Below are 13296 nucleotides of genomic sequence, written 5' to 3' on the forward strand. Positions count from 1 at the left end.
GTGGCTGCAAGCAAGGCTGCAGAGGCTGAGAGCCTCTTGAAATTAAGGTGGGAGCCAATTAAGAACAGTCCAAATGAAACTAAACTAACAAACAAAAAGAAAAAACACCCCAACTAGCAGTGGCTAGACACTTATTTTTAATGGAAAAAAGCTTCATTACATCAAACTATAATTTTAGTCAACCCAAACCCAAACCTTCTGTTCATTCAGATCGTACTTGGCTACACAGAGGCCTAAGTTGTCTCCAGTTCACTTTGCCTGAAAATTAAATCTCTGTGAGATCTTCAGGGGGCAGGATCTCCTGTTGTTTTTGCCTTATTGCACCCAGGTAACAGCACTCCTAGTCATTGTGTAGGATCTCTTGACAATGGAAATATTTAAATAAAAAAATAATCATAATAGAGACTATGATTGTCCCAGTCATAGCTTTCCTAGCAAGGTGGTTGATGCACCATGCCTGTCAGTGTTCAAGAGACATTTGGAAAATGCCCTCAATAACATGCTTTGACTTTTGGTTAGGCTTCTTTGTAATCCCAGTTGTTTCTTAGTACCAATCATAACAAAGTATTTCGCTTATTGTAGTTTCCATCCTGGAAATCAGGGTTTAATATTTCAGCTGCTTTTAATTTGACCACACTGAAACTTGGCTTTACTATTTACTAAGACAAATACATTTCCCAAGGAATCAAGTGAGTTGTGCTTTTTGAAGTACAATAAAAATAGCAAACCTCCGTTGATTTCAGTTATGTTTTCCAAGGTGCTACATCCAACACAGCTTGGTTTTGAGAAAATAGAAATGTACAGGAAAAATGTGCAGGTCCTTGCCTATTCTGGATAACTACCAGCTAACGCACCAATGGTGTAGATGGCCTGCAAACCCAAAGAAAGATGACGGAGATTAGCTAGGACTTTTACTGCCATATGTCTTGCCAGTGAAGGAAAAACAGCACTTTTAATGTCAAGTAGAACGTCCCTGGTTAAATCAGCCTGAGAAAGGCAAAAGGATGGGGGATCTCCAGCTTGAAGCAGTGGGAATTTTTGAAGACTTTCATGACAGGAAAGAGTTTGGGCTTTGAAGAGAAGTGAAGCAGCTATTTGGGGGAAGGAGGAAAAAGCTGTAGTCACAAAAGAGTCTGTGGATTTGTTATGAATCCATCTTGCTATAGTAGGTTATTTGGTGGGTTACTTTAAAATTAGCCTGAAAAAAATATTCAGTGCTTTGTTTCTGCACCATTGAGGAGCATGGTCTTGCTTTGGAGATAATTGCTTTACAATAATGTTGACAGCCTCTTTCTTGGTGTGTCACATGTCATTAGGAAAATACAGTAGTCTTCAGGAGGGATAAGAGTACTGACATTTGACCTAATAGGGTCAGTGGGACTATTTTCTAAGCTACACCCAGTCCTCAATTGAAATTTGGAAATTCATGGTACCAAAACACCTTGGAAGAGCTAGGCTTTCTCTGTTGTTGCATGATGCAAAAGATTTCATGCAAATTTTACATGTCTCTGCCAAACAGACTGAACACAAACCATTCCTCACATATTACCTTCAAATCCAAATGTGTAAAAATTTTTGGTGGTCTATAGCTTTACAAAATTCATTTATGCTCAAGTGCCCTTTTTGAAAGTCACTAATGTCTCACGGGATAGAAGAATCTCAGAAAGATACCTGAAAACAATAAAAAAATAATAATTCTGTGTGGAGCAGAGTGCATTTCAATTTGAAAATGGAGCAATCATCTTTGCCTGTTGTTTACAAATTGTGTCCACACAAGCAATTATCCTGTATTTACAATCAGAGCTACCAGGAGCATTATGAAAAATATTGGTGGAGTTGGGCAAAATTATGAACGCTTTGCTACTGGGAGAAACACAAAACAACACTCCAAAAGTTGAGTAGATGTTTGAGGCTTGGAAGGGAGTTCCCCCATTGAAAATGGGATATTAGTAGCGAGTAATTATTTATTATCACAGTATTACTAAAGACAACAGTTAGGTCCATTTCTATCAGTTCAGATTTTGCTTGCCTAACCTGCCCATAACATAACTCTCCAAGATATACGGCAACCTCTAGAGCCCCTCTGTTCCCCAGATGACAAAAGACTTTCCAGTTCCAAGACTGATAATGTGTAACTCTTAATTGAAGCCTGTTATCTTGTCATTTTTCCAGAGGATATGAAAAAAAATATGTTTAGATGCAGAAGACTTCATTAAATAAGTGCAATATGTATTTGATGCCAAAAAAAGCATTTATCTTTGAGGCACATTTGCCAGCCCACGGAACCTGATGGGTAGCAATGCTCCAGCCTCCCCCAAGCAGCTTCATAATTCCCTGAGCAGAATATCAAATGCAGCTATATTCAGGAGGTGCCACCTGACTAGATGAAAATAATCTTAGGATACATTTGACCACCACTATGTCACATGCGTGTGTAGTTGCCTGATGTTATTTGTATATATTGCTTATGGGTGATAGTTCATTTAATGTGAAACATTTCTTAATAACAGAAATTATTCTGGGCCAGGACATATTTTTCTCTTCCAATGTCTTCCTACGCTAGCTGACTTATGCAGCTCAGCTGGATTGCTTCACAAGCAGATCATTTTTGGAGGGCTGACAAACACCTTTGCCAAAATTAATTCTGCAGAACTGGTATCTTTAAATGTTAGAGAACCAATCTGGGAAAGGGCTTTTGAGTTTTGCCTTTCTGAGGACTGCTGACATTCACACATTATGTAGGGATATGTTGCCTATGTCTATTTTGTTCTGCCAATAGAGGTGTGTTCATTGAGTTATTGGGACACTAAGGAGATTTTAACATTCTTGGTGACTCTGTCACTGATAGTACCCACAGTGATTTTCAGTGCTGCCTTGGTGCCCCGAAGAGGCAGTTAGCCTTGAATTGCATTAGCTCATGGCTGATAATGACAATTGCAAGGAAGTAGATCTTGGTATAAAATTCCCATCAGATAGCAGAAGGTCCAGTCAGCCACTCTGGATAATGAGTAGGTATTATATAAGGCACTGTGAACATATAAGGTATTGGGGACAAAGGGACAGTTTTTTCCCACTGGCTTTTGTGGGAACTTTGGCCTAAGCCACCCATCACATACTTGGCACATTTGTTGACTCTGGAAGATTTGAAAAATATATTTTTCCAGTGTAACTTAGAGGCGGCTTTAGATGTTTCTACAAAGAAATGATTTGACAGGTTGGAGTTTTTACCAATGAAAACATGCTTAGGGTGAAGTCTAAATTTTGAGCGTAGGAACCTAAATCTTTCAGTGGTAGTTTCAGTGGATTCAGTGAGGCTAGCATTTGTTTACAATAATTTTCTCAGGGCCACACAGTAAGACTGTGGCAGGGACGTGGGCCAAATGTTGGTCTGCTGAGTCCGTGGAGTCCAGTGTCTTAACCACAGATTTTTGCTTGATTTTTAATAGATTCTTCTGTGACCTTTAATGCTTTTGTGCTACTAGCTTATTTATTTGTTTATTTATATCTGATTACCTTGCCCTTGCTGGAGCCTTAAGAGAAGAAGAGATTCCATGGGTTTTAAAATGAGTCTGACTTTTCTTTTATTGAAAAAATATAAGCCTCTCACAAAGCCAAAATATCGCGAATGCTCAGTTCTACAACGAAGAAATTGCAAGTAAAACACTGTCATGCAACACTTGAAATAAATGAAGAGAGAGATGGCAGCGGACTGATGCCCAGCTCAGGACAGACCCCACCTGATCCTGGGGCTAGAGCAGAGCAGGCATTGTAGGGCACCCAAAACCCCTCCAGGGCTCTGTTCTCATGTATCTGCTGTGATAGGAGATGTTGTTCGAGCAAGGCTGAACTTCTGTGATGTTTCCTCCAATGCTGCTTTCTGAGCAAGCTCCCCAGTCCTTCAGGGAAATGGCATGAAAAGATGCCAGCAGCCCCCATGCCTGTGAAGTGGGAGGCAGCATCAAGCATCTCCTCTCTGGTCTGTCTGTAGCCATTATCATTTATCAATCAGTTATCATTTTTATCAAACATGAGCTGGAAAGAGTGAAATCCTGGTTTCCACAGAACAAAATAAGCTGTTGCTGTTGATCTCAGTAAGTTTGAGATTTCATTCACATCTTCAGTCAGTATTTCTTGGTAAGAAGGTTTTCGACATATGGAGAAGTATTTACAGCCAGGTTCAGCTTATGTACAGTGCATGACGCAGCAGAACATTTGGTTTATAATCAGAAATACACATGTCATGGTGTAGAAAATCATCAGTGTATTTTTATGACATAAAACACATTATGCAGTAAATGCTAAGGTAGACATGAAATTCCTGGTGTTTATAAAAACAAAAGAATAATTCAATTAGAGCTGTTTTCATTCATATCAGACGTAAGTAATGAATTTGTGGCTTTTAGATCATTCCTCAGATTTGCCAACACAGAAGGTCTTACTACATTTTCAAGCCTCTTCAGTTTTGTGAACCATGCATTTCAAGCATAATCCAATAAATCTTGATTACAGAAAACTTCCCTGTCACACAGTGATATTTTATCTAGATGAAAAACAAAACAAAAAAAATAAATCCAGAAAGTTTTTCATATACACAGGGAATCATTTAAAATATATCCAGATTTTATTTTATGTTTTGATTCCTGAAGGTCTATTACTGATTTACAAAGATTGTGTGTGCTAAGAATAAAGTGTATGTACAATGTTCCCTTGTCCTGAGTGCCTTCATTTCTTCTGCTGAAGTACATTGTTAGTAACTGATGCACCTTTCTGCACTCAAGAATTTTAGTACTTGTGTAATATAATACCAATGGACTTTATGGATGAAGAACAGAGACCTTGGTTTACAATATCCTTATAGAAAGAGCAATTGTTACCATATAACTCCTGTAGCTAACGGGGAATTCTCTGATTCTTTTCTGGCATTTTCCCAGACCTGACAAGTCACGACAAACAGTTCATCGTGTGTGTGGTAGTGGCTGTGTACGTGATGGCACACCTGGGGGGACTGCTATCCTTCCACATCCTTACTAACTCTGATTTCCCAGGGATCTTTCAACAGGGAAAAAAATGTACAGCAGAGGAATAAAATGAAAAATCCTTGCACTCCTTCCCTTTGAAAGTGAAGGCCACAGTTTGGATCATTTCTACTTCTGTGTGTGTGTGTGTAGGACATACTCATACTATAATTCTTGTGCATGCTTTGAATTGCTGCCCGTTCAAAGCTACAGTCTGCCAGAGGGGCACCTCCCTCCTTGCTGGAGAGCCAACTGTGAGCATGGTGGCTAAGTCCTTGGGAGTTAAATACTTGCTATACATCCCCAAAGACAATGAAAGAGCTTGTAAAATAAAATATTAATAAAAAAGCTTGTAGTACAACAAGCAAAAATTGTAATTTGTAAAAAGCTTGTAACTGAACAAGCAAAATCTTTTCTTCAGCTATTTCCTCTTCATTTATTGTGGGCCTGAACTTGATAAATCTGCCCATACAATCTGAAAGAAGCAGAATATGGTTTCTGACCATAAAGCAAAATTCATCACAGGCAGATAATCTATAGCTATTCTAAACAACATTTTTTCCCTGTGGAAGTCTACGCTGACAATGCAATCACTAAATCCCGAGATATGGCCACTTTCTTCACAGGTCATATTTCACAGATTGTACCAACTGCACAGAACTTGCTCAGGTCCTTCTCAGAAGGGACGTTAATCATGGTGGTATTCATAAAGGGCTTACATATTAAAATTACACACACCCTGGGAGAAGTTCATCCCCTTGCAGTGGGATCGTGGCTGTACATCTTCCTCCGCACCAGCCACGTATCAGGAGCTCCCATCAGTGCTACATCCTGGTGATCAGCCCCATGCCTCCATCTGCGTTGAGATATGCTGCCCTGGTCTGTTCAGGACTAAAGAAACCTCTAGGAGCTAAGGGCAGACAGTAGGCTAGAAGGGTTTGTCACCTCATAGGGTTTTCCACGGGGTCAGCATGGACAGGGGAAGGCCTTTTTTTGTTCTTTTTATTTTGGTCTTCCAGAAGCTGTTATTTGCTAAGCCTTCAATGTAAAACAACTGCTTGTCTCTATCTATAAATACAACACTGGAAAATATATATTAATAGTCTTGTAACTTGTGAATTCTTATGTAGGATATAAACATGGCATAAATAGAGATCAGGTATTTCACTACCAAAAACCACAGAAATATAAAAATAGTGTCTTGTTACATTAAGAAGTCTGTATGTAGCACAACAGTGATGATTAAGATCTTTCATGTTAAATACGAAGGTGATAATGTATTTCTCTGTGTTTTCAATGTCTGCTAGATATTTAACCTCTAAAATCAGAAAGGATGAAAGCCTGTCCTGAGCTACACTGCTGAAGTCAGTGAGAATTTCTTCTGTGTTACACAGGGTACTGTGAAATAAGAGGTCTTCTGTGTCAGGTAAGTGCCTGATCTTAGGTTAGTCTTCTCCACAACAGTGGGTCTTATGCTGGTGACACTAATGAGGTTACCTGTTGGACAGCAGACATACAACTGGGAAAGAGATAATTTCTGCTTGTCTCCTGACCAGCCCGTCATGAGCTCAGTGTTGTTTTAACAAGTGTGGCCAGCATCTCTTGGCCCAGTCATCCCCATCAACAACCAGTCTGGTGCTGGAGCGGGCAGATGGGTGACCCCAGTTGCCTGTGCTCAGTACAGGGTCCCTGGAAAGCATGAAGGTAGTTAAAGGTGGCGATGTACCTTACGGGCCCCACAGTGTCTCCCATTCATCATGTATGGTTTGTGCATTGTGGGGCCACTAGGGGGTCATACTCTACGTGGACAGAGGTTCTTATATACATTCATATATTCATATACATCATATATTCATATATTCATATATATAATTAATATATATTAATATATATGTATGTATGCTGCCTATAATTTCCATTTGTTTGCTTTTTTGTGCCTTTTATCTAATGTTCAACATCTCAAGAGCTTTTATATATTGCTTTTTCAGGTTACACGACTACATTCTGTTAAAAAGAGAAAGCTGATTTTATTGTACTTCTAAAGATACTTGATCTATGTGTTCAGAATTTTGCCCCTAATTTAGTTTCAAATCTGCACTTCCCATTTCTATAATTTCAGTTGGTTTTTTTTGTTTGTTTTGTTTCAATTAAACAAACAAAAAAGCAATGTGGGACAAGCACCTGAAAGCTATAACTTGGTTTGGATCAAAATGCACACTTTCCAGTCTGTCAGTCTGGATCAACAGCAAGTCAACGTAACGTGCAAACATTACAGGAAAAACGTTCCTCCTGAAAATTTGTAGGATGCACAGATTGGAGAGTTAACACTTCTTGTGGTGGTGGTGAGAAATGCAGATGAGGGAACACATTTATGCAAACTAAGATCACCAGCACTTGGTAAAGGAGAGGTTGCATCTAATCACGCTGCTGCCCATCACACATCACATGAAGTAACCTCCAGCAGTCACTTCTCAAAGTTGCATTTACTTGCAATGACAGGAAAGGAATTAGATTCTTAAACTCAGTGTAGAGATTTGATACTCTTTAGACTCAATATCCTTTTAAAGATCCTAAAACTGGACTGTGAAGAAAATCTCAGCATATACGGAGAGTTAAGCACCTTCCTGCCCCAACAAGAGCACAGTGCCCACCTCTGCTGTTATGAAATCATGGAAAATACATCTTGACAGGATATTGGCAGGTCATCCCTCTGCCAAGGCAGGATGATCAAGGCCTAAATCATCTCTAACACTATCTGTGCTTCACGACAGTCATATACAACACCATAGTTAGTCATCTTGCTGTGATGCTTTCTTTTTCTGCAGCAGTGTAACATGCTCAGTAATGACAACCTTCTCACCACGTAATTTTACCAGATAAAACATCTGTCCAGAGAGGAACGGAGCTAAGAGGAACATAGTGATCTATGTTGGAAACTCTGAGAAATACTTTTTTTTTTTTTCTCAGTGATTCTCTGAGTGTTCAATAAAGGGGTGCTTAAATATAGATTTGTGAATCATCTGGAAGTATCTGCAAAATACTGTGCTGCACAGAAAGATACACAGCTCACGAAAACAATAATTTAAAATTAAACCTTATAGGTGCCATAATTGCCACAGATGCCAAAGAATGGGAGTTGTCAAAGCAGCATAACTCTGGCACCTTCCTAAGTCACAGAGTGGGCCAGGCACTTAGATTTCACTCGTTGACTAAGGAGCTAATCATGCGCTTCCTCCCAGGCCTGTGCTTTGAGCTGGAGGTCTGACATTCCCTCACTGCTGCCCAACAACATTTGCTGTGGAGGATTCATGCCTTCCCTCTGCCAAGTCCTTCTGAAGGCCATTCCTCAGTCCCTCTGAAGTGGGTGCTCCTGGAACACACAAAATGGCAGAAACCCAGCTGCCCTGGGAACACAAAATTCCCAGTTTGCCATTACTGTGAGTTGCAAAATCTCCTTTTTTTTTTTTTTTTTTTTTTTTTTCTTTTTCATTTGGTTAAGACTGGGTCCAAGGAGCATGTGGCTGGGCTCAGGCTCAGGCCTTCCATGCACATCTCCTTGCTGCCAGAGGGCACAGTGGGTATGCTCACACCCTGCGTGGAGTCTCTTTGGCGTGGGATCAACTACTGCTTCAATGCAAATGAGTTTTAGGTCACATATGCTTATATTTTTGAGCAGTAATCAAATAGCTATGCATATGTAGCTTTAAGAAGATGCATCTGACTTTTAAAATTCAAAGCCCTGGAATGCAGATCCCTCCACATTGTTAGTGTTTAGAATTTGCATCTTGAAAAATATCTCGGATTTTGTTTATTAAGGTTGGCAAAGGATGGAGCAGGATTCATAAAAAGAGGGTAGAAATTCACCCCATTTGTGTGGTTGGTTTCATCCCAAAACAATGCTATGTTGTTGTGTTATAAACACATGAGCACTTTGTAATGGAAATACCAGCAGACTTTTAATTAAGGTAGAATTGTTGCTAAGAATTTTAATATAGACAAAGTTGTCTTTTCTACCTTTGTTTTATTTCTTTTATTTCTCTTTTATTTCAACTAAAACTTATTTATTAAGTAAATCAAATAATAAAAAAAGGCTTTCCTTCAGCATCCCATGCCACAATAAGTCTTTCCTTTGTGCTGTTTCTGTACCTAATAAAGGATAACATCCAGCATCTCTCATAAATTCAGTTGTTCAAACATAGCAACTGCACAAAGCTTTTTGCCAAAGCAATTGTTCACTAAACTGAGTTTTCATGCACTGGATATGGTGTTTGAGAGGAAATAGATACTGCAGTGTTTCTTAATTTAAGACTGGTTTCGTCTGAAAATACGCCTTGAATCCACTGATCCAAGCATCGGATCCTTTTCCTTCTTTTTGATACACTGATACATTAACTATGTATTTATGCTGTTCCTGTGAAATGTATTAAAGACAGAGCTCCTTACTGCCAAGACATTGTAATTATTAGGGTCATACCAGTATTCCCAATATTACTGTCACTAGTATACGGTGCTATTTATAAAGCACAGAAGTGAGATTCACCTTATATGCACAATGACAACATTTCAAGCCATTCTGAGATGAAGAAAGGTAGCACTTCCCATTGGAAAAAAAGATGTTGAATTAGAAATTGTTAAGTAGCTTTAAAACAAAGCCTTTCCTGCAAACTCTAGGGTGATGCCAACACTAAACTCAGTATGCATGTTACGCCAAATTTTCAGTGTCTACGAGTCTTTACCACTCCACTGAAGCCAAAGCTGCCACAAAGACTGACATATCTGTGCAGCATTTCCTACACCTGAAGCTAAAAACGAGATTCCAAAACCAAGATCCCAAATTTGGCATTTCAGAGCATTGTACTGAACAGAACAAGAAAAAAAAAAAAAAAAAGACAATAAAGAAAACAATCAGTATAATGGTAAAGCATTTCAATTTTGTACATCCACATAAACATAACAGGCTGTAAAACAACTTGTACTTATGCGTACATGATCATCATTAAACTCTCTGTGGTATGCACGCTTCTTTTACAATCAGCTCATCTGTGTCTTTAGAAACAAAGAATACTTTCTGGAGCTCTCCTGGGAAGCACAGTGCGCCTCAGAACTATTTAGAAATACAGCATTCATAGTAGAGCCACCTTGCCTTTTTAATCCTCCACTTCTCATTGTTCATTGGTAAACGCAGAAATATCAATATGTGGAATACTGTTATAAAAAATAACTGCCTTTGCATTCCTTGAACTGTGAAGAAAAAATGAATGAACACACGGGTTTGTATTTTCTTGTAGATGTTCCACTAGATAAACGATGCAATGAATTGCAGTGTTGGTGGGCAGTTACTTCTTGTTCCCCTGCTCCTCTCCTATTCTGTGGTGGCAACATCAGCAGCTCCTCACTGCGGGGAGGAAGCTTTGGTGGTGTGCAATGGCTGCGTGCGTGCCTGTGGCACAAATGGAGCACAAGCCTCTCCTGCAAGGCATTGGTCCTGTCTCGTAGCACTGGGATTGCAAATACCCCTCACCAACTCATTCCCGGTAGGGACTGTTCCAGCATCTCATGTAGGTAGACATGTTCAGCATATCTCCACTTAAAATTTTCAATCAATAGTAAAGCTTCTTGTCATAGTCTAGGTGTGTCAGTGAAGGGAAAACAGCCTAGCTGAATAATATTTTAAAATGGTTCCAAATCACTAGGAATGAATTTCTCTCTGTTTTTTGACATCTACGCCAAACTGCATTGTGTAAGTCACACCTAAACGCTAAATAGAGTTGTTCACCACTCATCTAAATCAGCAGGGATTTACCTGCTAATCTCAATAGAATCTTAATTCGATTATGAAGGTTTATGTCAGGATTTACCTATGACCTCTTCCCATGGGACTCTCTAGAATGCACTTTACTCTGTGGCATGCAGACTGTCCTGCAGCCCTTCCTTGGCACAGCATGACCTGCAGGTTTAGGGCCTCTGTGACCTCTAAAATTACAAATTAATTGACATTCAGTTCAAGCACTTTATTGCAGTTTTTTTCTTTTCTCCTTTACTATCTGACAAGATCTGGATTAAAAACTATTCTAACCCATAATATTTTAAATACCTTATGCAATACTAAGGAGAAAAAATCATTATGGATGCAATCACAGGAAGCAAGTGAAGGAAAGAAAGAAATTTTACACCTGCGAAAGAAGTCCCACATGAATACAGCTGCAGTTTAAGAGACGGCATCCCAACTTTTCCTATTCATCTGCCACTTCGGGCTGCATTTTTACAGCTCCCATGTCAGGGATGGCATTTAGACATTTGAGCAAGTACCACCACTGGCACTCTTAGCTGCCTCCTCCTCTGACCATGTCTTCCTGAGTAGGCTGGGTTTGAAGCATCATATGCAAGTGTATTAGCAAGGAAAACAAAGGAGGACTGATAACTTTACAACTTCACTGAAGCCAAAGACTCTGATTAGTACCTTGAAGTTGTTAGCATTTGAAATACCCCATGCACATCTAAACAGAAGGCAAAGGTGGGGGGGAGAGAGTGATCTGCAGGACAGTTTTTCAAAGATACAAGAAGGAATGACATTATAAACATTTTATGCACAAAATGTCAAAGCAGTCATATACTTGCAAAACTTTCTTGGCACTGTTTTTGCTGCTTGCTGATTATTTTTGTTTAGCTTTACGTGGGAAATTCACCTATTTTATTTCTTTTGTGGTTTACAGAACTTTTGCAGTGACAGTGCTGTAACTTCCAACTGCAAATCAGCTTCTACCTGACCTGATTTCTGCCTCAGTAATCACATAGAGACTCTAATGATGCTTTGAATGTGTGATAAAAGGTGCTTATTACTCACAAAACTGTATGTTCATCTTGTTTTCCCGGTGACAGACTAACACATGAAATTGTCACCTTCAACAGTAAGGGACTCAGAACAGCAAACATTCTAAAAATAGATGTTTCCTGTGCTATGACGTTAGTTTCTCATTTCTTACCTGGTGCCCCTTACTGCCATGATCATAATTTTATCAGAGAAGCAAGCATTCATTTAGCATTCATCTCAGAGTGGCTATTAAAGAAAATCATTATTTCCAAACAAGTTTCACAGTTTATTCAAAATGAAAGAATTGTGCCTTAATGATGAGTTTCTGGGTAGAGTAATAGGGTGACAATTTTTTCCTATAAATAAATACTCTTGAACTACCAGTATAGTTAAACAGCAATTATTTTCAGATGCCTTCAGGAGGAGTGTGAGACAGCCTAAACACCTGGTTGGTTCCTCTGAGGTTGTCTGAGATCTCGTTATACAACTACTGTTTTACCTTCAGTTGTTTTATGCACCTGCTTAATGGGACGGAAATATTTTGGGGTATCCATTGGAGATCATCAAGATTTGAATACTTTGTAATTACTTTTTTTCTGTTCATCTCTTTGATTTTTCTTGCAACGTGCAAACTCTTTTAGGAAGTCACCAAGTTCCTTAAAAGGGGAAAAGTAAAGGACTCCAAGCCAGTCACATCATGTGAAAATTGATATTTAAAATCTCGTGTTAAAGAAAAGTACTGAAAGCAAAAAGTGCTGAAAGTTTCCCATTGCCACATGCTGGTTCTTTCTTTCCTATTTGCTGTGGGCTCCCTGGCACCATTGCTTCTGCCAGATTGTCACTTCATATGGCCAGTGTCAGGAGGAGTGGGAATTATGTAGCCTGGCGGGCAGGTCCATGCTCAATAGGAATAAATGCCATTCCCACCTCTGCGTCAGACTCTCTCTAGGCCATCGCTGTCAAAGGCTGATGTGGTTTGGATATGACGTGTCCATTCACCTGGTCTTGCGTTCTCCCACAGTGGCTTGGGCTTCTGCACTTCCACCCTTTCCCTCTCTTTGTTCACAAGCAGGACGTGAAATGGTGTGTTTGCAGTGGCTGCTGCTGAGCTAGGCAGACGTCTCGCCAGATTTCAATGCAACAAGTTCAGAGTCATCTATGTATCTTCCATTTAGCTGTTCATTGTTGGAGTCATGATGGTACAGGTACACGGGGACCTCTGTGATTGACGTTGCAGTGTAGGAGGTAGATCGGGTGGAACAGTGCTCTCGGCGCCTTTGGCCCCACTGGGTTTTGTACTGCGTCCATTGCCTTTTCAAAGCTCCTTGTACCTGTTAAAGATATGTGTAGTTAGGGTGAGGCATGACCTAGACTCCTAAAATTGTAGCAATTTTAAAATTTGCTGCAGGAAATAGGGAAAAAAAAGAAAAAAAAATAGGAAACAACACCAGGTCTAATTCTATCAGGTTG

The 13296-nt window shown here is 39.6% G+C and overlaps 1 protein-coding gene across 5 annotated transcripts in view; it reads right to left on the minus strand.

Moving 5' to 3' along the window:
- Positions 1–9908: 9908 nt before the first annotated feature.
- The window catches only part of CALCR (calcitonin receptor), a 177938-nt gene continuing 174550 nt past the window's right edge, over positions 9909–13296 (minus strand). For all 5 annotated transcript variants that reach the window (XM_066991728.1, XM_048077527.2, XM_048077526.2 and 2 more), the window contains one exon: positions 9909–13157. In XM_066991728.1, the coding sequence (XP_066847829.1) occupies positions 12936–13157 (222 nt within the window). In that variant the 3' untranslated portion in view covers positions 9909–12935. The remainder of the gene's footprint in view (positions 13158–13296) is intronic.

Source organism: Anser cygnoides, chromosome 2, assembly GCF_040182565.1.
Source record: "Anser cygnoides isolate HZ-2024a breed goose chromosome 2, Taihu_goose_T2T_genome, whole genome shotgun sequence".
NCBI classification, from domain to species: domain Eukaryota; kingdom Metazoa; phylum Chordata; class Aves; order Anseriformes; family Anatidae; genus Anser; species Anser cygnoides.